General features: G+C 61.5%; 1 protein-coding gene across 3 annotated transcripts in view; it reads left to right on the forward strand.

The window, feature by feature from the left end:
• Positions 1-27,988, forward strand: part of LOC111160354 (septin 9) — a 121,713-nt gene that overhangs the window by 17,516 nt on the left and 76,209 nt on the right. The window contains exon 1 of one of the 3 annotated variants that reach the window (XM_022523411.1): positions 15,386-15,606. The exons of 1 other annotated variant lie outside the window; for it this stretch is intronic. In XM_022523411.1, coding sequence (XP_022379119.1) covers positions 15,552-15,606 — 55 coding nt within the window. In that variant the 5' untranslated portion in view covers positions 15,386-15,551. Of the gene's footprint in view, positions 1-15,385; positions 15,607-17,914; positions 18,093-27,988 lie in introns of those variants that run through there. One more of the 3 variants, XM_022523410.1, reaches the window with a different exon arrangement.

Consider the following 27,988-nt stretch of genomic DNA (forward strand, 5'->3'; position numbering starts at 1 on the left):
CAAGCATGAACACATTTTAATTTCACGATAGCCCTTTGCAGTAGGTAATGTTATCCCCATTTTAGAGATAAGGAAACTGAGGCATGGGGTTACAGGGATCTGCCCGAGGCCTGCCTCGCTCCCTCGTGCACACACACACACACCCGTCCAGACACACTCGCACACATGTACGCGACGGCAGCTGTTCTCCTCAGATATGAAGCGGGTCTCGGAACGGCCGCGGTCCTGGCCGGGTCTGCGTCTCTCTCCGCCTTGTTCTGCCGCAGACATTGGAGGGCGTTCCTGTTGCCTCACCCCTCTGTCTGGCCTGTCTCCCAGGAACTGGGTTTCCCCTAGAGCCCCTGCCCAGCCCGGAGGGAGGGCCGGATGACCCCTCGCTGCCTGGACGTGACTGGTCAGCCTCAGATCGCCTCCTGCCGGCCCCTCCGCTCACCGCTCTGTGGGCTGTGGGGCCCAGTACATTTGCCCCTGGATCCGGGGACCCAGCAGCTGTCCGGGAAGGAAATGACACTTGAGCCTCTGGGAAGCTTTGGGAGAAGCAGCTGCAGGGACGTGTGGCCTCCCGCTGTCGTTTCCCTGCCCCCGAGGACGGGCATGAATGGATCACTGTGTGGACGTTCCCAGTGGGAGCACAGGGTGGCACAGGCGTGATGCCTGCTTGTCACATGCGTCCACAAGGACTTGCCCTCGTCCTGTGTGCTGCCCACTCACCCGCCCAGCCCAGGGCAGCCTGCAGACACCGTCCCATTGTCTTGCCGAGACCTGCTATTTCGCAAGGAGACTGAAGCCCGGAGATGTCGAGAAACTGGTCCAGATTCCACCAGCTGATAACTTAGCTGAGCTGGGGTTTCTGTCCAGGGCCCTGCGCCTCCAAAAACCCAAGTTCCTCCTATGACATCAGATGCAGGGAAGGATTGGGTGTGTTTCCACGAGCTGATTCTTCGGCTGGGCTGCGCTGCTCGGCTCATTATAGTTGCTCAATAAAATGCCCAATGAATGGGTGCCCCCCTCCCCCGGACCGACATGACTGAGAGTCGATGGCTTCGGCCCGAGTGTCTGCCTCCGTTCCCTGGCCCAGTGCCTCCCTTTGGGGTGTGTGACCTTGAAAACAGTGACCCTCTCCGTCCTGCCTTGGATGGCGACTCTGAGTGGCGTCAGGGGAGCAGCTGGGGATTACCAGCGCCCCGTGGCTGGCGGGCTGTCCGCCAGATTCCTGGCAGGGACGCGCGGGCGATTGTCAGCCACATGTGTGGGGAGAGCTGCCCACGTACGGCTCACGCACACGCCTGCCCCCACCCTCCAGCACGAGCCCCCTGGGGGGCTGCCACATCTCTGCTCTGGAACGTTGGCCAGTGGGGGGTCCTGCCTGGTGTCTCGGCTGTGGCGGTGGTTCAGGGTGGTCACGGCGGGGGAAAGAGCCTGCCCGTGGATTGTGGGTCCTGTGTGTGTCCCGTGCCCCTTCTACCCGTGCTGTCGTGGGTGGAGACCACCGCCGCTTGCCCAGGGGCTGCGGCCTCCGAAGGGCCATCCACGGTGGAGGGCTGGTGGGGGACCCGTGCAAACACTGGCTCCGGGGGGAGGTCGTTTAGAAGCACTCGGGTCCCTTCCTTCTGTGCCAGGGCTCTGAGTATCTATTCTCAGGGGAGAGCCAGTGTCTGAGTCTTGGAGTAAGAGTAATACAGGGTGGGGTGGGTCTCCCTGCTGGTGGGGGCGTTCCTGGACCCGGATGTGACACGTCAAACAGGGACTCTCGGCTTCGGCGAGCAAGCTGGGGCTGCCCGGGCAGCTTCGCTCTGCAGAAGTGGGTAGCGTCCCTGCCCCATTAGCACCCCCGCTCCGCCGGGGTTAGTGAACGCCCACTTCCCCTGCCCCCAACCCCAGCATCACACGTACTGTGCACCCGGTCCCCTGGCCTCGAGAGCCTTCTGCGGGACTCAGAGCCACAGCCCCTGCTGCCCTTGATCCTGTTGAGGGCCACACGGATGGACATGGGGATTGGACAGGCCTAGTTCATGTCTCCCAGCAACTGCCCTGATCCCCAGGGCCTGGACAGGCTCCTGCCTTCCTTGCCTCTCTGCTGCCCGTGGAGCGATGGGGGGACGGACAGTAATCGTGAACGTGATGAATGCCGCGGGCTGCAGGCACTGGGGCCGTCCTGGGGAAGTGCTGGCCCTCCTCCTGCTTCTCTCCTGTTCTTGTTTCTTCTCCTCTGGCTGTTTCCCCTCCCCCTCCCTCGCCCTCCTCCCTCCATTCTCCTTCCCCCCTCCCCCATGCATTACCACCAGGACTACGTCCCCAGCGGCCCCCTCCATTCCCGTCCTCTCTCTGGTTCTCTGAGTGGGGACTGGAGGACAGAGAGGGGCTGCCCCTCCTGGGGGGCTCCCGGCGGCCAGGCACTGGGCAGGACGGTTTGCAGTCTCCAGCCTGCTTCCGCATCCACCTTTGGCCTGCCGGGGGCTGGGCCCAGCCTCAGGAGAAGCAACCCCGGAAAGGGGCTCTTAGACCAAGGGTTGGCCGTCAGGACAGAGCGCTGGGGGGAGAGGGGTAGGCGCCATGGAGGGGAAGCTATTGTGACATTTGCTAGTGCTTTATTTATGACTTAGGATGTTTGTGGGGTGACTGGAGCGGAGCTGGAGACGTTGTTGGCCAGAAGTCCAGGAGCGTCCACTGCGTGGACCCGGCCGCTGGGGGAGCTCTGGGCGGCAGATAAGGCGTGGGGGCAGGGGCTGACGTTCGCTTAGCATCTGTCCCACGCCAGGCACTGGGTGCAGAAGGGCGTAAGGAGAGCGGGCATCTGGGCCGGCCCACACCTCTCTGCAGAACCTTCCAGGTGCGAGTGGGGAGAGGACAGTCAGGACTGAGAGGCAAGGGCCTTTGAACCCTTGCGTCCGTGCTTACAGGGCTGCATTCCTGCACGGTCTCTGCGTGGGGGTCTGCCCCTGTCCTGGCAGCTGGGGTGGTTCTCTGCACCTCTCTCCTCCCTCCGCAGACTGTGAAATGGTCCACGTGCAGCGCAGTGGGGAGCACTTTATGGTCCATACCCACATGCCTGTCCCTCTGATTCCACCCTGATGCCGAACTTTTGCTTTATCACCTCTTTGTCCGCCTGCCCGTCCTTCCATCCACCCATAGGTCCACTTTGTTGTTACTCCTGGTGCATTTCAAAGGAAGTCACGAATGTCCTGATGACCTACAGAATCATTGCCAGACGCTCCCAGCGTCACCTTCGGAATTTCTGACCACCTGCCCACTCCGAATACTCGTCCAGGGCTGCTCCTTCCCCAGCAAGAGCGCGGTGGGTGGAGCTGGATGGAGCCTGGGTTCCCATCCCGGCTCTGTCGACAACAGCTGTGTGGAACCATCTTGCTTCTCTGGGTTCAGGGATAAACGGGGTTTGCCTGGATGTTACAGGTGACGAGCGCTACCAATGACCAACTCTTGTTTCGTGCCCGACACTTGCTGTCACGAATCCCTTCGATATAGGGATTGTCATTCCTAACATTTGGGGGGATCTGGGACAGCTCAGAAAGGTAGAGTAACTGGCCAGGGGTCCTGCGGCCTGGTGAGTGGTCACCCTGGGTCTGTGTCCAGCAGTCCGACCCAGACCCCAGGCCTCGGCTCCTGCTGATGGTCTGAGGCGGTGATTCGTCCCTGGAGTGGCCAGTTCTGCTCTGTCTGTTCTGTCTGTTGGTGTTGGTGAACAGAACTCTCTTTCTCAAGGTCTTTCTCAACACAGAACTTTCCAGAACAGTCCAAGCCTACTCCGGGCATATATTGATTTGGTGACCCCTCTGACTTCTGTTAGTGTTTGTGCTCTGTCAAGCTCAGACCTTTATTTTCCAATTGCAAATGCCCAAACAAGCAAACAAAACGGACCTGGGGTGAACTAGACTGTTCATTCTGCTGCGATTGTATCAGACTCCGCCCGGGGCTAGTGCGTAAAGCTCAGGTCTCTGCCTTGCCTTCAAAGGAGCTCTCAGACTGGCGAGATGAGGGACACATCCCCTATCGGCCAGGGAGCTCTCTGGCTGTGTAACAAAGACCGAAACAACAGAGACCGACACAAGAGAGAAATTAATTTCTCTTCCACTTCCCCATCCAAATGTAAGCAGTCAGGGCGGCCCGACACAGCAGGGGCATGGTGTGGGGCCGCTTTGCCGCTCTGCCGCTTTCAACGTGCCGTGTCTACCCCGTGAAATAAGATGGTTACTGTGGCTCCTGCCGTCACATCTGCACTCCTGCTGGGGGAGGGGAAAGGGCAGGAGTGTCCTGAAAGTTAAACACTTCAGAACCCCTCTCGCTGGCCAGAATTAGGCATGTGGGCACTCCTGGCAGCAAGGGCACCTGGGAAATGTATTCTTTCGATGGGCACCGATATGTCCTGCTGACACTTTGTCACCGTGGAAGAAAGGGAGAGTAGATATTGTGGAGGGCACCGAGGGTCTGTGCCGCACTTGGTATGTAGGGTGATGGCCAGCCCTGTGGCAGGGATCATTCCTGGGAAAGGTGACACTGGGAGACAGCTCATCAAGGAGGTGACATTTGCACTGAGCTTGAGGGGCAAGAGAATGGCAAGTGTCTTGGCACACGTGCTGCCAGCTGCCTGTCCTGAGGCCAGGGCAGACATGGTCGGTCGATCGTCACAGCTGTCTTTCTCCCTGACAGTGGTTGTGTGGTGCTGCTCTGTCCCGGGCACGTGTCCCGGGCACCTGCGGCTTGGCTGGATGGGGGACGGGCGCCAGGGAAGCCATGTGGTTCTGCAGAAAGGGGATGCGTGTTTGGAGGTCGGAGGTCCCCGACAGGACCATGCTGGACTTTTCCTAGACAGATGATGATCTAGATCATTCATCATCGAGTGGGAACCACATGCGTCTCGTGGGCTCCATCCGTTCCCTTCGCTCCCGCCCTGGGGTGGGCCTCGGGCTTGTGAGACGGGCTGACATCGGGTGATTCACTGGCCTGGAATGTCCGCGTTTACCTCCGTGAACACGACGCCCCTGGTACCAAAGGCTCCGCTTGGGTTTGTGCGCCGGTCTGTGCACCTCGGGCACTGCGGCTTCAGCCGGCCCGCCCCACCCCCTCCCGTCCGGGGGGCTGTGCTGCTCCAGATGTGCGCTCACTTGGGCAAGATCGGCCGGCCCGGGGCCAGGTCTGCGGGCATGTGGATGGAAGAAGCTGCAGAGACCCAGACTCCACCGTCTCTGAGACCCGTGTCGACGTGGCCCCCTCTGGCAGGCCTCCGCCCTGCCCCCCGGGGTGGGAAGTTTCCCTCTGCTGGAGAACAGCTGTTCTGACCAGGGATCCCATCTGGCCGGCAGGACTGCCGGCGGACGGACTGGGGATGCTCAGCGCCTCCTTCTTTCTCTGGCCGTGTCTTTCCCTGCGGCAGGAGAGGACTGGCACCCCCGCAGGCTGATTGCTGGCTCCCCCCTCCAGCGAATGGTCTGGGACAGAGGCTGCCCTGGTCCCTGGGAAACCCACCGAAGGGTCCGGGAGAGAGTCCCTCCCCCCGGGGGCTCCAGGGGGCTTCTCAGAAGTGGCCTCTGAGCCGAGTACCTGAGGGCTCCAGAGTGAGCCAGCCAAGGGACGCCTGGGCGGCTCAGTCCGTGAAGTGTCGGACTCTTGATATTGGCTCAGGTTATGATCTCAGGGTCGTGAGTTGAAACCCCACACTGGGCTCCACACTGGGCATGGAGCCTGTTTAAAAAAAAAAAAAAAAAAAGGATGAGCCAACCAAGGTCAGGGGGAGGAGGGGGATGGCTACCAGGCAGAGGGCACAGAAGAGGACAGACACAGAGGTGTGACACTGGCTTGTCCGGGAACTAGGAGCAGCTGGGCAGGGGCAGAGGGCATGGGGACCAAGGGTCTAGGACAGTCTTGGGGGCCCTGCTTGGCTCTCAACACCTTCGCAGGCAAAGGCTGGATGCACATCCTAGAAATGGGGTCCCGTCAGCAACTCTGAGTTAGGCTGGGAGGAGCAGACGCCCTGGGCAGGGAGGCCAGCTTGGGGCCTGAACGGTTCTTCCTGGAGCCGGCAGCCAAGCGCGTGAGGAGCCTGGGCGTTCAGCAGTGATGAAAGACACCCCAAACCTGTCTCTGACTTGGGGCCACTCCAGCGATGCTGGGGGGGTGGGGCGCTGGCTCTTAAAGGCTTTGGGCTGTCTTGTTCCTCTTCCCTCTGGCCATTTTCCAGGTCAGTCCTCCCCCTCAGCTCCCGTCTGCAGAAGTCTCCTGGAAGACTATCTGTCCCTACATGGGCAGGAGGGGCATGGCTGCCCAGGTGCCCAAGGAACCAAAGAGACACACAGAGGTCTTCTGTTGGCTTCAGGGGCCCCGGGTGCAGACAGTCTAGGGGAAGCCTCTGCACCCCCCCCGCCCCCCACTGGGGCCTTGGCACTGGGCGGCCTTTGTCCTTGGGGCTGGTCTCTCTCCTCACAGCCTGGCCAGAGCTGGCATCCCCCTGGTCAGGGCCCTCAGCCCAGCCTCGTCATCTTGGCGAGTGACTCATGCTGGGGGTGGGGGGACCCGAGCACCAGGCGGGCTGTGGTAATAGCAAACCCATTACGTCCCCGTCCCTGAGGTCACTTCACACGAGGGACAAATGGTTCATTGAGGTTGGTTTGGCTGCCTGCTGGCCCCGGCAGCCCTGGTCGTGGGGACATGTCATTACCCGGGAAAGCAGTGCTGGCTCATGGGGAGGGGGCCTGGCCAGCCTCCCTCCCACGCAGAGCACTCTGTTCCCAAGGCTCTGGGCCCAGACCCAGAGGCTGCATCTCAGGTAGAGTGAGGCACAGTGGGCGCCCTCCCCCAGGGGCCACGCCGGGCCGAGGGATGCACCCGGCGGTACACAGCCTCCTCTTGGTGCGTGGCGGGCAGGAATGGGCAGAAGAATCCAGGCCACAGGGAGGCCCCCCCCGCCCTGCCGCATTTTGGCTACTGAAGTTGGGCCCTTTGTCCCCAGACGTCGTGCTCCTGAGTGTCTCCTGAGTGAGCTGACCAGCTCCTCTTCTTTCTTCCCCATCGTTCCCCGGAGATGTGGGGCAGGCGAGGCACGGCCCAAGTTGCTCAGTGGAAATGAGGAGGAGGAGGAGGGCGAGGTGGGGGAGGAGAGGGGCCTGGGGACCTGCTCGCTCAGGACTGTCCCCACATATGGGTGGCTTCCCGCTGAGCCCTTAGAGGCCTGGCCCAGACAGAGGCCGAGGCACCCAGCCTTCTCCCCTCCCCACTACCCCGAGCCTGGGTTTGAACCCTGGGCAGAGCCCTGTAACACCTGGGATCCTGGGGTTGCCGGCTGAGAAGGGGCAAGGAGCCCAGGTGCGCCTAGACACTTGCTCCTCCCCTGGCTCCCGTTTCTAGGGCCTGTCTCCCACTCTGGAGCACCCCCCCCCCGCCCTGCCCCGGGCTTACGGACTAGCTTCTGGGGACATTTCCCCACAGAGGCCCATTGATGGGAAACCAGTTCTCTTCCAGGCCCCAGAGCTTTCCCGTGCAAGCTTCTGTAGTCAGGTTTCTGCCGTTGCTAGGGACGCCTGGGAGCTGATGTCTCCCTAGGGGCCCCTCCTCCAAGCCTTCCCTGTGGGGCCCATGGCTCAGCCCCTTCCTCAAAATGGAGGGGCACATGCCCGAATTCCAGGCTGCTGTAAAGGCTGTTGGCAACCCCTACCTCTGCATCTTCTTTCCGCTCTTCTGGGGTTTTTTGCTTGCTTTTCCACTTTTTAATTTTTTTTAAGTTTTATTTTTTTTTAAGATTTTTATTAAGATTTTATTTATTTGACAGAGATAGACACAGTGAGAGAGGGAACACAAACAGGGGGAGTGGGAGAGGGAGAAGCAGGCTCCCCGCTGAGCAGAGAGCCTGATGCGGAGCTCGATCCCAGGACCCTGGGATCATGACCTGAGCAAACGACAGACGCTTCACCGACTGAGTCACCCAGGCGCCCCTCACTTTTCTATTTTTGAAAAGAGTAAAGTTGATAACCTTCTTCCATGGGCAAAAGCTATAGTCTCTCCCTCCCCCTGCCCTCTTTCTACCTCTGTCTCTACCATTCTTTCTCTTTTAAAAGCCCAAACTAGGGTGCCTGGGCGGCTCAGTTGGTTAAGCGACTGCCTTCAGGTCATGATCTCAGAATCCCGGGACTGAGTCCCATACTGGGCTCTCTGCTCACTGACCCGCTACCCAATCCTCTCTCTCTCGCTCATTCTCTCTCTCTCTCTCTCTCAAATAAATAAAATCTTAAAAAACAAAAACAGGGGCACCTGGGTGGTTCAGTGGGTTAAAGCCTCTGCCTTTGGCTCAGGTCATGATCTCTCAGGGTCCTGGGAATGAGCCTCCCATTGGGCTCTCTGCTCAGTGGGGAGCCTGCCTACCCCTCTCTCTGCCTACTTGTGATCTCTGTCTGTCAAATAAATAAATAAAATCTTTAAAAAACAAAAACAAAAACAGCCCAAACTGAACAAAGACAGAGTAAGCAACATTGAAAGGCACTAAGCTCCCCATCACCAGAGGTGTTCAAGGGTAAGGCGAAGGGGCATTTGGGGGCAGGCATTGAAGAAGGATCCCAGCAAGGGCTGTGTGTGCCCCGGTAAGCCCTGAAGACCCTTGTGAGAGGGTGCAGGGGGGTTTCCCCCTTTCCTGCCCTTCCTGTGTTGACGGCTGCCACTCGGAGCCTCAGTCCGCTTTTCCTCCCACCTGCTCGCTGGCTGTCTCCTGGGTGGGGGCGGGGCTGGGAGCACTGTTCGGGCATATGTCCCGAGTCCAAAGGGGCAGGCAGACGGGCAGCTCCCTGGGGCCAACGTCACCTCGGTTACTGCGGCGACTTTAAAAATAAGTTCGGCCACAGAGGGCCTGTTGGCCCTTCTTCTCTGCTCGGATCCCGCTGTTGTTCATGCTGACGTGGAGCTGGGGGAAGGCGGGTGACTCAGCTCTTGTCCCCACGCTGCGGCAGTGTGAGCTGCCGCCAGCTCCTGAGCCCTTGGAGCAGGGTGCCTGCTCGGGAAGGGCAGCGAGGAGGGCAGGATGCCGAGGGGACAGCCTGTCCTCTCGGGCATGTGGCCCAGCCAGGTGTCCTGGCAGCCACGGGGTAAGGCCCAGCCACTGGCTGCTTTGAGGCTGGGTGGATACCAGGCCGGCCCCTCCTTCGAGGCCCCTGTGTGACTCTGGACGGGATGCAGTGTGCCCCCGGCCCCCCTCTGTACCTCTGGCCTCAGCTTGCTGCCAGTGGGCTGGGAATTCCAGACCCTTCCGAAGCCTTCTTTTGGGGGCTGGAGTAGGAGCAGATCCAGTAGGAATGGACTGTGTGAAGAGGGCACGAATCAGGGATACGGCGTGAGCCACCGTTCTCCTCCTCCCCCTTTCCAGCTGGGGGATCCAAAAGCCCATTGGATGTGCCAGAGCCCCTGAAATCACCTTGGGGTGTTACAGCTTCCAAGCCGTTTTCTGTCGCCGCCCCCCCACCCCAGCTCCATCCCCAGGTTAGTAGCTGCTGCCCCCACCTTGCAAGGTGGTCCCAGTGGCTCTCATGTCCCTGCAGGAAAATTTACAACTGAAACAGAAAATGGGAGGGCCAGGCAGGGCTGCCATGGGAGTGGCCAGCTGCTGGGGTCCTGAGCATCTGTCCCCGGGGCTGGGTGGCTTGGGTGGGGCACGGTCGGGAGGCCAGCCAGGGAGCAGGGAGCAGGGAGCTTGCCCGGGTCCTGCTGGCCAGCAGCTTCCTTCCGTGACCCAAAAGCATGAATTTAGAGGAGTAATACTTTGTTTAAAAAGCTCCCTGCCTCTGAGATAAGGCCGGGGCTGCTGTAGTCAGAGTTTGCTGTAAATTTTCTGAACAAAGCAGGCTGGGGCGATGGCTGGGGAGTCTGGGGAACAGATTAATCATGTGCTAAGAAAACGGCATTCCCCTTTGAAGTGAAACCTTATGGTTGCATTTAAGCAGCCGGGCAGATGGAGGAAGGGTGTTCTGTGGCATGCAGGCTCGTGAAATGTCAGCTGTACCCACAGACAGGCTTCACGGGAAGCTTCACACCCTGGCAGCTCGAGAGACGCGGTGGTCGGACCCTGATGGCATCCCAGGGCCGTGGAAAGGGAGAGGGGTGCCCGGTGCCTTGGTTGGGGTGCAGAGGGTGCCGTGCCTGTCATCCCGAATGCTGGGGGCATTCAGAGAGTCGGCATGAATCCTGAATGTGCCCCGTGCCCCTGTGAACTGATCCTCTATCAGGAGTCACCGGGACCCGGCCGTCCTCTGAAGGAAACTGAACTTTGTCATTCCCCAGGGAGCTGACAGGTTCTTGAGGAGTCCTCCTTGCATGCCGGGAGGCGAGGAAGCAACTGTCTCAGGGGGTCTCCTGGGAGACCCTGGGATGGTCGCGCTGATATTTAAGACGGAAATGACAGAGAGCCAGCCGGGGGACACCTTAGGGACGCTGCCCAGGCAGCGGGAGCAGCAGAGGCAAAGGTCCTGAGGCAGAAGGCGGTGTGAAGGAGCGGGCTGGTGAGCAGACCAGGTGGAGATTGGCGCGGGCATGTGGTACCTTGGGAGCCAAGGTAAGGCATTTGCAGTCGATTCTGAGCGTGAACGAGGGCACGGGAGGTGACGTAATGTGATCTTGAAGCGTCACTGAGATCTGGATGGAGGGGGCAAGAGAGGAAGCAAGCTTCCGGCCGGGAGAGGCTCTGCAGGAACCCAAGCGGGAGAGGGTGGCCGGGAGCGACAGCCCGTTGTTCAGTTCCGGGGTATCCTGTGAGCCGGCTGTTAAACACAACCGTCGTTAGAAATGTAATCGAACACGTAATTCATATTTTGGGGAATGTATATACAATAAAAAGTAAGTTATATATAAATTATTGCTTAAAATTAAGTGCCGTGGAATTACAGTACAAGTTTGGGTTCTGGGTAAATGCGCGAGGGTGGGGGCGCGGGCCTCCGAGACGGGCACACGCCCGGGTTCCCAGCAACTCATTCCCCACAGCCAAAAGTGGAAGCAACCCAAGTGTCCATCGACGGATGGACGGGTACGCAAAATGTGCAGTGGGCCTACGGCAGAACGTCAGCCTTAAAAAGGAAGGAAATCCTGACACACTCCGCCACACGGACGAACCTTGAGGACCGTGAGCTCGGTGAGCTAAGCCCGACCCCGAAGGACAAACACTACGATCTCACCCGTGTGAGGTTTCCTCGAGCGCCGAGTTCACAGAGACACAAAGTAGAGGGGAGACTGCGGGGGCCAGGGGGGGCACACGGGGAGACAGAGGTGGATGGAAAGAAGTTTCAGCCGGGGGGATGGCCGCAGTCCTGGGAACGGCCGGGATTGATGTGCTCAGTGCCATGCTGCTGTGGGCTGAGGTCCGGTTTGAGTGCTACGCCTCACGTTCTGTGCATTTTGGCATCGCCCTATTGGAAACAAATCATGTTAGATTAGAAACAAATCACATTATAAAACTAAGTTATCTGCTCGATTTATATAATACAAATTCCTTTAGACATTAGGCAGCATGCACCCCTGGAGGGGGTTGGACCTGAGGTGGGGGCACTTGAGGTCAAAAGCAGCCGGACCCACAGATTTCCACTTTGGAGATGGAAAGTCACTGATGGCCTGGCTGTGGGGTGAGGGGTGAGGGGACCCAAGGCTGATGCCTAGGCCCTTGGCCTGAGCCGCTAGGTGGATGGAGGGACTGTTTACAAAGGTGGAGGGTGGAGGGAGCTTGGGGGCTGTGGAGGGCCGGGCAGCTGATGGATCCAAGGCTCTGGAGCTCATGGAGGCCCTACTGTGCGCCAGGCATGGGCTGGGCTGAGGCCATGGGCGCCTGTCCTGGTCTTTGAGGAAACAGATGGTCCACTTAACAGGGTGTCCGTTCCAAAGGCTCAGGGCAGCCGGGCAAAGAGCCACTGTCCTCCCCTGCTCTCCCGTCCCAGCATGGAGTCCTGGATCATGGATACAGGGGTTGAGCCAAACGGCTGTTTCCGCCCATCCATTTCCTACCTCCCTCTTTCCCAAGGCTCATCCCACCAGGGCCTGACCCATGGGGTTTCTCTCCAGGCCTGGTCTTTCCCATTTCCAGAAAAGTCTAAAACTGGACTTCATATTAGACCTTTCTTATCCACCCCTGGCCCGTCAAGGATTATTAAAACTTGCTGCTTGCTGTTGGAATGTCCCCAGCCCCCCAGTCCCCTCAGGACGGCCACCTGTACAACAGCGTTCCTTATCTACAGCAGGTTTGGGGGCTCACACACCTCTTTGGGACGTGCACGTGGAGTCATGGTCCGCAGAGCGTCTGGGGGTCACTGTTACAAAGGACCCCCACGCGAGGGGCTTCACACAGCAGAAATGTCTTCTCTCGTGGTTCTAGAGGCCACAACCCTGAAATCAAGGTGTCAGCAGGGCCCCACTCCCTCTGAAGGTTCGAGGGAAGAATCCTTCCTCACCTCTTCCAGCCTCTGGGGTCCCAAGTGTCCCCAGCTTGTGACCACATCCCTCCAATCTCTGCCTCTGACTTCACATGGTTTCTCTGCGTCTCCTCCTTTTGACCTCTTACAGGGACGCTTGTCCTTGGATTTAGGGGCCGTCCGAATCCAGGGTGATCTTCTCTGCAGGGTGATCACATCTGCAGAGATCCTCATACCGAATCGGGTCCCATTCTGAAGTTCGCGAGGATGTGTGTTTTTGAAGCACCCACCGCAGGTCTCCTGGGGGAACCTGGGAGGTGGGTGTCCCCTCCGGTGTCCCCTCTAATCACTCTTTCCCCTTGGGCCAGGCCTACAGTCTTGCCTTCTCCGTGGCCATCACAGAATGCGGACGCCTTATTCTGTTTTTCTTGCCAAATTTAAGCTCGCTTTCCTCTCTCTGCTGTGGCTCCCTTGATCTGCCCAGCGCCCCAGCCCAGCCTGCCCTCCCCCTCCCCACCCTTTTCCCTGACTGTTCTGCCCTGAGAAGGGGGCTGGGAACCCCTCACCTCCCCATAAGGCCTACTTTGCAGACTGGACGAAGCCATCAGAGGTGATCGAAGGCTGGGCAGAGACAGAACTGGGTGCAGGATTTCTGCGGGGAAAGTGAAGGCGGAGTGCGGCCAGATTGTTTTCGGGTTTGGAGAAGGTGATCATTATATGAAGGGTGGTGCTCAGCTGTTTCCCATCATCTCTGAAGACAGACAAAAAGGAGGAAATAAATGATGTACAATTAGAGCAGTTGGTTAGATACAAGGGTGAACTTCCTGGCTGGGAGTGTGGCCAAGTGCCGGGTATGGTTTCCCGAGGGAGCGTGGGGAACACTCCTTACCTGGAGGTGTCAAGGCCCAGGGGCAGCTGTGGCCCTGTGGTTAAGCCGAAGGCAGGGGTGTGGACCGGATGGGCACTTTCTGGCCGTGGAAGTTGGCTCCCTCCTGCCATTGTCCTTTGGGTTCCCACGGGGGAGCCTTTTGGCGAGGCGTGCACCCGGGCTGGGCTCCCCGAGGAGATAAGCACACATCTGTTCAGCTCCACGAAGGGGACACGAAGAATGCACAGTAAGCCCAATCTGTGCTAATCTGGGGGAGCTCCAGGCCTGCTCTCTGGAACAATTGCGTGGGTGTGTCTGCACTCCCCCGGGGCTTTTTATAAGCACAGAGGAGAATAATGCCATGGACCAGCACCTTCCCAGGGGCCTGTGTAGTTAGGCCTCTTCGCAGGGGCAGTGGACCACCCAGCTGCCCAGTACTGGGTGGACAGGTGGCCCAGAGAGCTTGGCTGTTCAGCAGGTCCGGTGCTGGCTTTGCAGCAGGACATGCCGGGGCCACTGGGAAGGCTGTTGGGGTGCCTGCGATGGCAGCAGTGACTCCCTGGCTGAAACCCGGGCCCCAGGCAGAAGAGGGTGTGTGCGCATCCGAAGTGTCTGTGGTTTTGCAGTTCCATGTCCACAAACTCACTTAGTTGAAAATAGTTCAAAATATCCAAAGCATGAGGGAGGGAGTGACCACTTTTTTTTTTTTTTTTTTTAAAGAAAGTACTCGGTTTCAGCTGCTTGATAAAGCCACCCAACCCTGTGTTCTCAGGAAGAGATGGGGAGGGACTGGGATGTCAGTCAGGCCTCAGCATCCCCTGCCCTTTCGGGATCTTTCCAGACTAGGGGTGTGGGGGCTGGGAGGGGAGTGGCAGTCATCAGCCTGAGACCTGGGACAGCCCTCCAGCTTGTGCAGGCCGCACAGGGAGGCTATAGTCCCTGCCTGGGACTCTCACTGGGCTTGAGGGCCTGACTTGGGGCAGAGGTTCTTGGTCTAAGGTAATGAGCGGGACAGCGGGCTGGAGTGGACGGCCTAACTGACTAGCCCGGGGAGGGACAGGAAGGCCCCTCCGCTGTGGGGGCCAGCCCGGGAGAGCCCTTCCTGGGGGCTCTGTCCTTTTGCTTCGCCGGTTCCAACCCAGCCTGGAGGACCTGCCTGCCTCCCTTGTAGGTGACAGAATTTAATGAGTGTTTGCCAACGGATGGGCACGTGTAGAAACGGCTGTCTTGGAGGGCAAGACCAGGCCTGAGGTGCAGCGGAGATGGCGAGCCCCCCTTCTCCCCATTCCGGAACGCCTTCCTTCAGGCCCCATGAAACATCGCCGCCTTACCAGGGGGAAAGGCCGAGGTTGACGCTCGATGCCACCAAGCAGCGCCCCCCCCCCCCCCCGCCTTCTTGTGGGGGCCGCGGGCGGCACGTTTCGCCGGCTGTTCTGGCAGGGGCGCTCCTTCCTTACCCCCCCCACCCCACCAGGGGCTGGCACTTTTTCTGTCACCTGGCTCTGAGGGTGCAGCAAGGGACCCCGGGGGTATACGGTTGGGGGTGGGGGGAGTCTCTGGAGGGGCGCCCCCCCCCCCCCCCGGCCCCCGGGGCCACGTGACTCGGGCGCTCGCCCCTCACTCCGCGGCTCCCGGCCCACAGGCGGGGGTCCCGCGGCCCGCCAGCTCGGGCGCTTAACCCTTGCAGGCGCTGAGCGCGCGTAAGCGGCGGCGGCGGCGGTGAACTTTGTTTGGCTGCGTAAATAAAACCTCCAGCTGGAGGAACCCTGTGCCCCAGGGAAGGGGAGGAATCTCTCCCCCCGCACTCGGCGCCGCCCCCGCGCCGCCGCCCGGCCCCCACATCCGCCCACATCTGGCCGCGGCGGGGCGTCCGGGGGGGAGGGGCCGAGCCGCGTCGGTCGCCGTCCCGGGGCGCGGGCCAGGCGGGGAGGAGCGGGGCGCCGGATCGGGCGCCCAGGACTCGGCCTGTCCCCGCGGCGGCGGCGGCGGCGCGGGCCCCAGCACCCGCCCCCCCCCACCCCCAGGCCCGGGCCTTGACGGGCGGGCGGAGCAGCCAGTGCGAGCCGGGGAGGCCGGGCCGGGTGCGGGAACCTGATCCGCCCGGGCGGCGGGGGCGGGGCGGGGCGGGGGCGCGGGGAGCCGAGGCCGGCGCCCGCCCGCCTCCCCCATTCATTCAGCCGAGCCCGGGGGCCGAGGGGCTCGGGCGGCCAGCTCTGCTCGGCGGGAGCGCGGGCGCAGGGCCCGGGCCGCCGGGGCGCTTCCTCGCCTCCGCCCTCCGCGCGCCGCGCCGCCCGCCAGCCACCATGTCCGACCCCGCGGTCAACGCGCAGCTGGACGGGATCATCTCGGACTTCGAAGGTGGGTGCCAGGAGCGCCGCGGGCGCGAGGAGGGGCGGGCGGGACCCCCCGAAGGGGCGCCCTCCCGCCGCGCGCCCCCCGTCCCGCGCCGCCTACGTGGAGGACCCGGTTCGGGGGCCCGCGCGCCTCGGCGGCCCCCGCGCTGCCTCCCGGCTTCCTTCCTTTTATTGTATTTGCCGAACGGCGACAGCCCCCTCGAGGGCTCGCGGGGCGCCCGCGGTACTGGCCGGGGCTCGCGGCTCCCTCGGGGCCGTCGCTCGGTCCCCTCCCTGCGGCGCTCCCCGTCGGCCCTCGGGCCCCCGCGGCCCTGCGGCGGGGCGGGGAGCCGGTCACCCGCCTCTGCGTCCTGCCCGGAGCGCGGCCGCCCTCCCCCACACCCGTTTCGGGGCTGGACCGAGCCGAATCCCCGCCGGGGAGGCCGCTGAGCCGACACGGCTCGGGCCGGTGGGGTCTAGAGGGGGGCGCCCCTGGCCCCCCCAATCCAAGCCCGGGGACACCCCCTTCCGCCTCCCGAAGTCGGGCGGCGCGGGGGAGGAGGGGCCTGCGTGCGGGTGGGGAGCGCATTTTGGTCCCCTCCCCCCTTCGGGGTTTACGGAGTGTGCCGGGACTTGGGGGCTCTTCCCTCCGAGTGCGCCGGGCTCCCCAGCCCTGAGCCTGAGTGTGTGCGTGTGTGCGTGCGCGCGCCTTCGTGCGCCCTCGCGGCGGCCCGTGGCTCTTGGTCCTGGCGTCCTGGGGAGTAAGTAAAGCGGTCGGGAGGGAAGCTCACACAATAGTCTGCTGCGCTTCTGGGCCCGGAATTCTGAGGGGCGGGCCTGCCTCTGCTGAGACCTGGAGCCCCCGCCCCTCCAGGGGGCTCCCAGGGGCCTTGGGCCGAGCCGTCTGGTGGGCCCGGCCTTGGGGCTGCTAGGCTGGAAGGAGTTTTAGACGTCCAGGTGCCAGGCTGAGCCAGGAGGTCCTCTAAGAACAGCCCCCCCCCCTTCCCCGTCCCCAGGATGTGTGTGTCCCTGAGCTCAGAGGCACACATGGTCTGCTGGGGTCGGCCGCATCTCTGGGGCCTTCTGGGGACCAGAGTCTGGCTGGATCCCAAGCAGAGCTGGGGCTGCCGTGATTCTGGGCAGGGCATGGGCTGGCCCAGGCAGGGGTGTGAAGAGACGAGAGTGTTCGGGGTCTAGTGGCCGGCACACCCATGCAGGGGACGGGCCTGCGGTGGCCTGGCTCGCTGGCGGCTGCACTTCTGTGATTGCAACCCTGAGCGCCAAACAAGGGGGGCTGTGGTCTGCAGGACTATGACAGCTTCTGTCTTGCTGTTGGGACCTTTTGGGTAATGTGGTCCTGCTGGAGTGTCCCTGCGTCTCCTTCGTTCTGTTTCGCTTTCTGCCGGCCCAGCGTGGCTCTATTTTGAGACTCTCACTGTTGCTCTCGGGGCCTCTCATCTCCTAAGTGTCCCAGTGCAAGAACCCGCCGGGCTGGAGGCGACTGCCCCCTCCAGGTCGCGCGCTGTGTGCACACCCTCCCTGGGGCCTGCGCCAGGGAGCTTGGCCTGCAGTCCCTGGCCAGGAAGCGTCCTGTGGGAAGCGGGGGTTGGGAGGGGGGAAGAACAGGATTCCGTGGTAGCCCCGAGGCAGGAGGGGGAGGTGGAGATTTGGGGATGGCCTGGTCCTATAGCCGGCCCTGTTCGCACCTCTGCTTCCAGGTCCCCGTGTAACTCCATCCTGACCCTGGTGGGCCCCATCTGGAGATGCTGGCCGCCTCTACCCGCTCTCCCAGGTGGCTTCTTGACCCTCTCATTTGGTCTGAGACAATGGCCGCATTGAGACCAGCCTGGTGCGACAGTGGGCAGCCCTGTGACTCGAGGGGGAGATTTCTCACTCTTTGGGACCCTCTAGTTCCCTGTGGTCGCCAGTCGCCCTGTTGTGTGCTCTGACAAGCTGAAAGGGTCCTGAAGGGCAAGGGGTCGGGGGTTCGAGCCCCCTAGGCTTTTGGCTGGAAGGGTGTGTAAGGGCCCTGCTCAGCCAGCTCAGGGACCGGAATGGTCTCCCTAACGTGCCCAAGGAGCTCGGGGTGGAGTTGGGTATTGGGTGTTGGGTGCTGGGCCTGGATTGGTCGGAGGTGGGGAAGGGGCCATCAGTGAAGGAGGACAGGGCACGACCCAAAGCTGCGGTGACAGATACAATGTGGCAGGGTCCAGGCAGAGAAAGGTCACCACGGAGGAGGCAGAACTTGGGCGAGGAGAGTCGGAATTCAATTGCAGGAGGGAGGAGGGGAGCACTCAGGTCCCTCGCAGCAGGCAGAAGCGGGGGAGGCCGGAATGAGCTGGTCCATTGGAGAATGGGGCACAAGGAGGGGCCAGTTGGAGTGGATCAGAGGACCAGGCCAGGCGTGCCTGCCCGGAGTTGGGACTCTCCTGGGGAGGCAGCCGGAGTGGCGAGAGCAGAGTTGGAGGAGCTCTGGTCTGGGTCCGTGGGGTTTCTCCAGATTTCTGCAAGGTAGGACGAAAAAAAGGGTTAGGAAGGAGCCGGCCGGCCCCTCAGCTGCTGCTGCACCCCCAGAGTCCTGGGGCCTGGCGACGTGTGTGCTCACCGTTGTGGAACAGAAGCCCCCCCCACCCCGGGCCGCCACCAAAGCCTGGCAGGTTCCCAGCCACAGCGTTGTTGGGGGCGGTTTGCAATCCTCGCAGAGTGGAACCCTGCAGGGGGCCCAGAAGGCCCTCCCTGGGGGTCTTGGGAGGTTTGGAGCTAATGGGAGTATCCAGGTCAGGGTGGCATGCCCTGCGAGGCAGAGGGGAAGGCAGAGGGGTGCGGTGCAGGGTGGGTGTCCTGGCCAGAGCTGCGCGTCCCTGCAGGCCCAACAGGAAGCTGCCCCAGGTGGATGTGTGTGGGTGTGTGCATCTACCAATGCCCCACTCCCGGGCACATCTGTCCCCTGCCCCCCGGGGGGGGGGGGCGCTGTTCTTGTTTTGGCTCTGTCCCATTGTCGGTGAGGCATGGGGGTCTGTCAGGTTCACATCTCCCCCCAGGCACTGAGAGGGTGGCAGTGGTCTTGATGGGCCTGAACGTCCCACACTGGCCTTGGCCTTCCCTTGAAGGACGACCTTGGGGCTCTGGAGAATCCCCGTGTAGGGGAGAGAAGAGAGTTTTGTATTTTGCTCATGTGAATTTTTTAGAGAGTTTTGATCCCCGCCCCCCTTACCCCCTGGGAAGATGGGCCTGGGACAGATGACTCCTTCCCTGATCTCACCCCTGGTCGGTGGAGGCACGGAGCCATTGGACGGGGTGTTCTTGGGTAAGAGCAGGCCAGATCTGTTATCGCGAAGGCTATTACAAAGTCTGGTCTTTGTGTAACAAAGCCCTTCCAAGTGCCAGCTGCGGGCCTGCCTTCCTCGGCGGCGCTGTTTGCTGGAACCCTGTTTGCCTGCGGTGAAAGAATCCTGAAAGTCCTTGATGTTTGTGGGAACGCCGTCTGGCCCAGAACCTCGGCACTCCGGTCCCGCAGCTGAGCTCTGTCGCATACAGGTGTTGCCTGTTCTTCCAGACCCTCTGCTGTCTGTTTGGAGGACCCTCCTAGAGGGGTCCTGGAGGCTTTGCGCCCTGGAGAGCCGGCCGGTGGGTGGGGGCTGGGAGTGGGTCTCCTGGGGGCAGGGATGGGGCCACACAGACAAGCCCACTCATCTGGGAGCCCAGATACCTCTGGAACGGGCGCTCCCTTGCCTGCTGGATGCAGGGCCCCCTTTCCTCCCAGAAGGACAAGGCCTGTTGCTTGGTGATGGGTACAGACCTGTCCCTAATTAATGCCAGTGGGCCTCTCAAGTGATGCCTCCTGCTTTTCAGCCACACGCAGGGCCCCTGTGAGTACTGCCTCCCTGTTGGTGGCACCTTGGAGGCAGGAGGGGGAAGCCAGACGGTGGTGAGGTCCCTCGGCCAGACTGGAGGAGCCGGGCCTTGGGGACTCGGCTGATGCCTCTTCAGCAGCGATGTTGGGACAGCTTCCTTAGGATCCAGCTGCCCCCACAGCAGGGGCCTGGTGCTCTGTGTGGCCCGAGCAGGGGACCAAACACACCCCGGGCTTCGGTGCAGGGAGGAGAGCTGGGGTGCACGCTCGGGGTAGCTGGAGCACCTGTGTCGTGGGATCCTGGGCAGAGTGTCACACCTGGGCTGGGGAGGTGGGGGCCCGTCTCATGCCGCAGGGCGTCCATCTGGAAGGGCTTCTGGAGGACAGGGATCTCCGGGAGGGTTTGGAACAAGGCAGGTGGGCAGAGCTTGCTTCCAGAGCGGGAGGGCCTTCCAGAAGCTGAGGGCTGGGGCAGCTGAGAGCCCCCGTGGTGCAGTGCTCAGGAGGGCGAGCCCACTGCCATTGTATGCTGTGTGGTGCACGGGAAGTTTCTGAGCTCGAGCCTCAGTTTACCCTCTCTGCAAGGATTGTCCGGGGATTTAGGTGGATGTGGCTGACAGCACCGAGCACAGAGCCTGCTCCTGGGAGCGTGGGGGCGGTGGTGCTGTTGCCGCTCGTGGAGTTAGGGGAGTGTTTGCAAGGGATGGGTGGGGGCAGACGCAGAGATGCGGGATCTGGGGGATGGAAGGTGTTCCAAGGCCACAGGCAAGGGCCTGTGTGTTCGCCCTGGATGAGGCTGACAGTGAGGTTTGTAGCTTCTGCGGAGCTCACGGGCCCCCTCTGAGGTCAGCAGATGCTCAGGCTGCTGGCCAAGCCAAGGGACGCCCCCCTGGCCCCCAGCCTGTCCAGAGGTGCCACAGCCCTGTCCCTGTCACGGCAGAGCTGGGCTCATGAGGGCTGTGGGGCTGCTTCCCTGGAGAGGTCACCCCACCTCCCCTGTCATTCCCCAACCCAGAGCATCATCGATGCGGGGCCATGGGCTGGCGCCGGACGGCCTGGCTGAAGACGGGTGGTGGGCTCAGGCGACCCACCTCCCTGAAAGGTGAGTGAGGCAGGAGCCTGGGTCAGGGAAGGGTGGACACATGGGGCTGCCTCCTGGTCCAGCGGCCCTTTGGCAAGTCCTACTTGTGTGTGGGCTCTGAGCTAAGAGACGAGGGGGGCAGCAGGGGCAAGCCAGGTGCCCTGCCTGGGCCCCAGGAGCCTGTGAGCTCTGCCCCCCTGCCTGCCAAGGGCCCGGGGAACCTGGGCATGGGGTGGGGGCTCTGAGGCTTCCCTGCCTGGAGCTCAGACTCCCAGTGCCAGTCGTGGGCACAGCCAGCCCAGCGTCTGGCACGTCGGGGTCACTTGCTCAGGCCACACTTTTGGAGGTGGCCATCTTGCCGGTGGGGGCAGTGACACGGTGGCCCATGTGTGACGTGGTGACACCAATGGCCACATGGATGGCAGATGGTGGGCCTGCCCCACTGGAGTCAGGGATTTCTCCACCCAGTGCCGGTGGCCTCAGCCTGCCACTTGGTGCTGTGGGCTACAGACGCTGGCCAGGCAGAGCAGGGCTACCTCATCGTCTCTCTCCTGGAGTGCCTAGAGGTCGTGAGAGGTCCCAGTCAGAGATCCGACCCCCAGGACCCCCTCAGTCCAGTCGGGACCAACACTGGCACCCCACTGGGTTTACTGGCCTGGCAACCCTGGGGTGGGGCCAGTTTGCTGCTTGGAAGAGTCCTTGGGGTGCAGATAGGAGTGTACCCTGGTTTGGCAGCAAGGACCTGGGCACCAGACTCAGGAACCCGTGGTGGCCCCCAAACCCCGGAAGGAGTCCCGCCTGCCTGGCCAGGGCCTTCGTGCCGGGCTCGGAGCCCCCTTTGCTCACTGTTCTGTGGCCGGAACAGTGGGCCACGTGCTGCGTATCCTCAAAGATGGGGGTGGGGTGTGCAGAATGGGGGGTGGTGAGGGGCAGGTGCAGCGGGGGGCTCCCGTGGGAGATTTTTCAGAGGGTGGAGGCCCCGGGAGATTTCTTTCCTTTTTTTTTTTTTTTTTTTATTCATCCCCGAGACTCAGCCAGGAAACGAGCTTTTGTGCTTTCAAAGGCACCGAGGAAGAGTGGTCAAACAGCGGCTTTCTTTCCAAAGCCCTCTCTGTTTTTCCCAAATTTGGAGGCTCTCTGAGTTGCTAATGAGACCACACGGTCTGGAACTCTCTGGAACATGGTCCCAGAAGCCTGAGGATTTGTAATCTCCAGCCAAACAGACCCAGCCGTGGGCCCCTAGACACCCCTGGCCCTGGGGGCAGTTCTGGGCTGGGGCTGTTTAATTTGGTTGGGACAGATCCTGGAGGCTCCGGTCAGCCTGGACCAGGAGACATTCTGGAAGTTCCCAAGCTTGTTGTCATTTTTAAAAGTGGGGTTTTAAAAGTTCTGGGCTGCTAGTGCCCAGAAATTTAGGCGGAGGGACGAGAGGACAGCACTGATGTCTGATGTCCGTGGAGTCCCCACGCCCAGCCCAGGGCTCTCTCAAGAACCGGGGCTGCAGGGAAGGTGGCGAGCCTGGAAGGAGGCTCCAGCCTACTTCTTTTCTTGCTTGCCTTTGGTGTTTTTCATTGTCTTCGTCTCTTTCCCATGTTCCTGAGTTTTTAATAGCCCTTCCCGGGAGGGTGAGCCTCTGCCGACTCTGGCCTTCTCCCTCCCCTGGGCCAAGTTGCAAAATCCAGAAAACCCAGGGCGCTGGCCTTAATGCATAAACGTGTGCTCCCCACCCATGGCTTAGAGCTTCCTGTGCCCTGGCCCCAAGGTGGGGAGCCTTTGCCTTCAAACACTTGGAACAGCCTCCTGGGAAAGCCAGGGGAGATGGGGAAGGGGAAGCAGAGTGGCGACCCCACCCCCCACCTCCTGGCCTTTCCACTCCTCCTTTGGTCTCCAAGGGCCCGTCTGGCTGGCTGGGGTTTAATGATTGTTCCCTGGGTACAAAGGGGGGGGGGCTGGGGGGGGGGGGGGGGTTTTGCAGCCTGGGGCTTATTTGGATTAAGTGGGGGGTTCCTTCCCCTCTGGGCCCCACTTCCTAAGTTTTCCAAGGAGGGACTGGAACACAGAGCTCTTTTGCAGGCCTTGTCAGGTCTTTTTTGGTGATTGTGTGTCTGGTCTCCTAGCCAAGGCCACAGCCTTCCCTGGCCCTTCGAGGAACGCGGGCTCCCTTTGCTGATGGGCTTTTGGCTGTCCCCTGGAGCAGGGTCTGGGGGTCCTGCCACCTCCCCGTGGGAAGCTACAGCTGAGGGTCCCCTGGAATTGAGGAAGGGAGCCACCCGGGCCGCAGACAGCCCCCTCTCTGCCCGGGGGAGGTTAAGCAACAGACAGCATCATTCTTTTGGTGAGAAGAGAGAGATGTCTCCAGTATGGGCCACCTGGCCGTCTGCCCTCTCCCAGGCCGTCTCCCCTCCCCCAGACACTGACCTGGAGATGTTTGTTGTTCTGACCATCGGTGAGCAGCAGCCTGGTGGATTTCCATACTGTCCCAGGCAGGGTCTCATTCCGGGTCTGGGCTGGCTCCCTCCCTCTGTGCAGGCAGTTGGTTCTGAGCCGGGATATTTGGGCCTCCTTTCCATGTGGGTGGGCAGTTTCCCTGTGAGTGGTAGGCCGGGCCCCTGCCCCATGTCCCCTGGAGACCGAGATTATCTACAGTAAAAGCATACAAGTTTTCTTGGCTCCTAGCCAGGCTTGGAGGGGCGGTCTTCTCTGCTGTCCCCTGCCTCCTGTCCCCCATAAAAAGTCAGGGGAAGGCGCACTCTGGGAAGGGGCTGGGTTTTGGCTTTTCGTTCAGCTTGAGAAGTGCTGGGGTGGGCTGGGAGGAGGATCTGTGGGGTGGGAGAAGCCGTTGGCTCATTCCTTTTATTCAACAACTGTCTGCGGGCGCCATCTTTGTTCTAGGTTCTGGGGGTCCAGGCCTGAGCTCAAGAGAGGGGTAGGTTTAGGAGGGCTTCCTGGAGGAAGGAGCATGTCACCAGAGTCCCGGGTGGGAGGTCACCAGGTAGGGTCTCCAGGCACATGGTGCTGGCTGGCTTCTCTTGTGATTTCTCCCAGCTCATGGTTTGGGGGATCCCATTGTGCCCACACCTGGCAGAGGTGCTGGCACGTGATGGGGGTGCCCTAGGGGCTGTGCTTGCAAGGAGGACCCGGGCTCCGTCTTTGCTCCTGGTCAGGAGCCTGGGTGAGCCGCGAGGGACTTGGGTGGTGAGTGATCCTGGTGGAGCAGCGAAGTAGCTGAGTCGTTCGCCTCGCAGGGGCTGGAGCTGGGCGCAGGGCTGGATGGCAAGCTTCATCCTGCTCCACGAACCCTCAGGGAGGCCTGCTTTGCTTTTCTGCTAAGCTGCGAGAGAAAGCCTTGGCAGGGCTGGGGCCCCTCCGGAGCGAGATGGGGAAGGCTGTCATTCGTTCGCACCTTTGGAGGAGGGAGGTGGAGTTGCGTCCTCTCCCTCCTGGGTGCTGTCCCCACCGCAGCCCCTGGCCCTGGGGGACACTGAGTCTCCGGGCAGCCGGGGGAAGGGGACCCTCGTGAGGGAGGAAATCCTCCCCTGCCTGCATTCAGATATTTACATCTCTCCTAATATTTAGGTGACGAAGCCAGGCTCCTACAAACAGCTGTCCCAGAGCCAGCTGTCAGGCTCTGGCCTCCCTCTCTCCTTCCTTCCCGCCCTGCCGCATTCTTTGTTTCTGACCCAAGTCCCGGCCCTTCCAGCTGTTCCCCCTTTGCTCACAGGCACTTCCTCTGACCGTGCCCGTTTCTTGTTAGTTTCCATAACTGTCTCCTTTATTGAGCACCTACTACATGCCCGGCATTGGGGGCTGGGCACTTCATAAACTCCGTCTTCCAGTCTTCCCTGAGTCCAGCAAAGACGGGCTGCTGAGGCTCACTCGGGTCACCCCTGGCCCCAGGCCACCCTGGATGGCAGACCCAGGGTGTACCTGCCTCTGTCCCATCACTCCCTACTGCTGACTCCTGTCTTCTGGCCCTCCCTGGTGCCACCTTACCCATGGGCTGACCCTGCCAGGCTGTGATGGAAATCCCGGGCCACTCATCAGTGGAAGATGGGACAGCTGGGCGTCCAGAGCCGGCAGTCTGGGCTGGGGGGGCGCCCCTCCCCCAGTCCTGGCCTCGCTGCCCTCCAGCTCTGTGACCGCTTTCTGTGAGACAGGATTCCCAGCGCCCACGTTACAGGGTGGCGGGGAGCTTGGGAGAGGTGGTGAGGGTTCGGGGCTCAGTGCAGTGCCCGCGGGGGGGTAGTGGGCGCTCTCCCCTTGAGGGTGTGGCTCTCGGGGTGGGGGCTGGTGGGGTTTGGAGTCAGAGCGGTAGTGTGCAGATTAGCATGCTGGCTGGGATCTGGCTTCTCTCCCGCCCCGGCTGGATGCTGGGCCAGTTGCTGGCTTCTCCGGGCCTTGGCTGTCCATTGGCGAAACCAGGAGGGCATAAAGTTGCTGGGTCTTGGGGTGACCATGAGGATCGAATGGGCCTCGGAGCCGTGCCCGGCGTGGAGTAAGCACTCTGCGACATCGGCTGGTGGAAATTCAAAGTGATGGGCCTTTGTGGGTTTGTAGGACGTGCCAGGCAGTGTCTGAGGCCCTGGTGGATATGGGGACTGTGCTGGTCTGTTTGGGCCTCTGTCGTGAAAGCCCAGGCGTGGGGACTTAAACCATGCATCCATCTCTTGCCATCTGGGAGGTTGGGGGTCCAGGATCACCATGCTGCCAGGTCCGCGCTCACAGACGGCCGCCTTCCCCGTGTCCTCAGCGGGCGGAGGGCTCTCTTACAGGGACACTGATCTGTTCCTGAGGGGTCCGCTCCCACATCCTGAGCACGTGCGAAGGCCCTGCGGCCTCATACCATCACACCGGGGTAGGATTCAATGGAGGAATTTGGCGGTGGGGCACAGCAAACACCAGCGAGCTTTAGCCCTGTCCCCAGGAGGGTGACCGGCTGTGGGGAGGAGTGGGCAGAGGGCACCCTGATGCTTGGTTCTTAAGATTTTTGCAGGATTCTCAGCTGGGGGCGGTGGTGGAGACGAGGCTTGTAAGGTCTCCCCTTCTCCTGTGATGCACCCTGGGGCGCGAGGCCCACCCAGCCCTCCTGACTCAGAAACCCCAGGAGGCCAGGACTGGCAGTTGACTTCTTAGTAAGCTCCAGAAACGATTCTGACCGCGGTCTGCACGGAGAATGATCAGATACTGGGACCTCGCAAGTACAGAAGAATGCAGAGCGCCGTGCTGGAATGAGTAGGGATTTGACCCGTGTGATGCTACCCAGAGGGCAGCTCAGAGCGTGCCCCTGCATGAGCCTGCCTACGAGACACGTGCACAGATGTGCGCAGCAGGAGGATTGGAAGGACCTTGGCCAAGATATTGACCGTGGTTCTCCGGGTCATGGGCTTATCAATGTTTTTTTCTTCTGTTTTCTTTGTGTCTGGCCAATTTTCTACATTGTCTATGAATTGCTTTTAGCGTCAGGAGAAGAGTGATAGATGTTACCTCTGCAAGTTATTATCAAAACGAAAAAAATCACTCAGCGCCGTCTCCCACGGCGGCTAGCAAGATGGGTGCCCACTGGTTTCTCCTGCTCCAGGTTGGGCCGCTGGGTTGAGGGAAAGCCAGCTTCACCGGCATCGCTGCCAGCTGTGTTTTTGGCCCCAGAGGAATGTAGCCACGCCTCGGTCCTCGACCTCAGCCCGGGGAGGAGGTGGGCTGGCCCTCCCTGTCTGTCCCCAGCGGGGCCCCTCTGGCTCTGCTGATGGTGGAGATGGCTGGTGGGTCCGGGAGCAGCAGAGTGGCCGGAGCTGGTGTCCGACTTCAGAATGGTCCTCGGGTCCTTGGGTGCCAGAGCTGGAAGGGGCTCTTCAGCCTGCCCTTTTCCAGGTCTGTCACCAGGACACTGAGGCCACAGGAGTCATCTCTCCAGCCCAGGCAGCCTTCCCAGCCCTGGGTTCCGTGGAGCTGCCCCTGCCCTTCCCACACTGAGCTGCTGGTTGACAGTGGAGCTAAAATTCTCTCTTTTCAGTTAAGAAAAGTGTCATTCCTGCAGGCAGCTCTGCTTCCTGCCCCTGATGGGGGTCTTCGGGCGGGGTGGGTTGGGTCCCTGTTGGAGCGGTGGACGCTGGGCGATTCGTGGGCTGGGGACAGCTCCTGCAGCTGGTGGCCTGGGAGGGGGAGGGCCTGGCGGCCTGGAGGCTGAGAGGCGGGAGTCGGGAGTGGCACTTGGCAGCCTGAGCCCTGCAGGTGTGGGTCAGGCCTTCCGGGGCTGCTGCCCTGGGCGGTGGTGGTGGTCTGCCAGGGGCTCTGGCACAGGATTTAGAGCTTGCTGTAGGCCACGCTTCCGTTTCTCCTGCTCCTGCAGGCCAGAAGCAGAATGGAGGGGTGTCTCTTTATGGGGTGCGGCCCTGGAGGGGTCATTTCTTGGCCCACTCGCAGCCCAGCAGGCAGGTAGATGTGGGTCCCTCACCACCTGCCCCAGAGGCAGCAAAGGGAGGACGTCCCGCAGGGTCCCATGCCAGCTGCCTGGGCATGCTGGGGCCTGCTCTGCCCGGACCGGAGTCTGGCCCGTGCCCCGGGAGGCATCTTCCTTGAAGCCGTGCGGGGCAGGCGAGTGCTCGGAGCCCCTCAGACCGAACATAGAATGGGAAATGAGTCAGTTCAGCGCTGCCTGGAAGCTGCGGCCGCTGGGTGGGCCCTGGAAGGTGAGACGCGGACCCGACAAGTGTGTGTGATCAGCCGTGGCGCCTCGGGGCACAGGTGGGTCAGGGGCATAGGAGGGAGAGAGAAGGCTCAGGCTGGGAGGCAGCGTGAGCGTGTGGGTTTGCCGCAGCAGAGCTCCACCGGCTGGGGGATAAAGCTCCGAGCCCAAATCCAGGCATTGGCTGGGCTGGTTCCTTCTGGAGGCTCCGAGGGAGAGCATGTCCCAGGCCTCTGTCCTGGCTCCTGGGTCAGCCGGTGGTCCTTGGTACTTGTGGCTTGTGGACGTGCCCCTGCCTGCCTCGTCTTCACGTGGTCCCCTCCTCTGCATGGCCTGTCTCTCCTGTCTCTTAGAAGCGCACTCAGTATGAACTTGAGGACCTACCCAGTACCCACAATGACCACATCTTGAGATTTTTAGTCACATCCGCAAAGACCTTATTTCCAAATGAGGTCCCCATTCACGGGTCCTGGGGGCTGGGACACAGACATGCCTTTTGGGGACCCCTCTTCAGCCCACCAGGGACCCATCTGAAGGGCAGCACAGTGACCTAGACTTGCTGTGGGATGGGCGGGTGGGGAGCGGGAGTCCAGGCTCCGAGGACCGTCGGCCCGCCCGGGCCCCAGCCTCCGTGTCCAGGCATCAGGAGTGTGGTGTGTCCCATCTGCCATCCTCCGAACCGCTGCCCATGGCCTGCCTGCTGGACCTGCCCAGGGGTCTCCCCACGTTCTCGATGCATGTGTAGAGTTGACCAGGAGCTTGCCATCCCTGGTGAGAGCCCAGTGAGGCCC

Source organism: Enhydra lutris, unplaced genomic scaffold (genome assembly GCF_002288905.1).
Source record: "Enhydra lutris kenyoni isolate GAN:26980312 unplaced genomic scaffold, ASM228890v2 scaffoldscaffold75, whole genome shotgun sequence".
Taxonomy (NCBI): domain Eukaryota; kingdom Metazoa; phylum Chordata; class Mammalia; order Carnivora; family Mustelidae; genus Enhydra; species Enhydra lutris.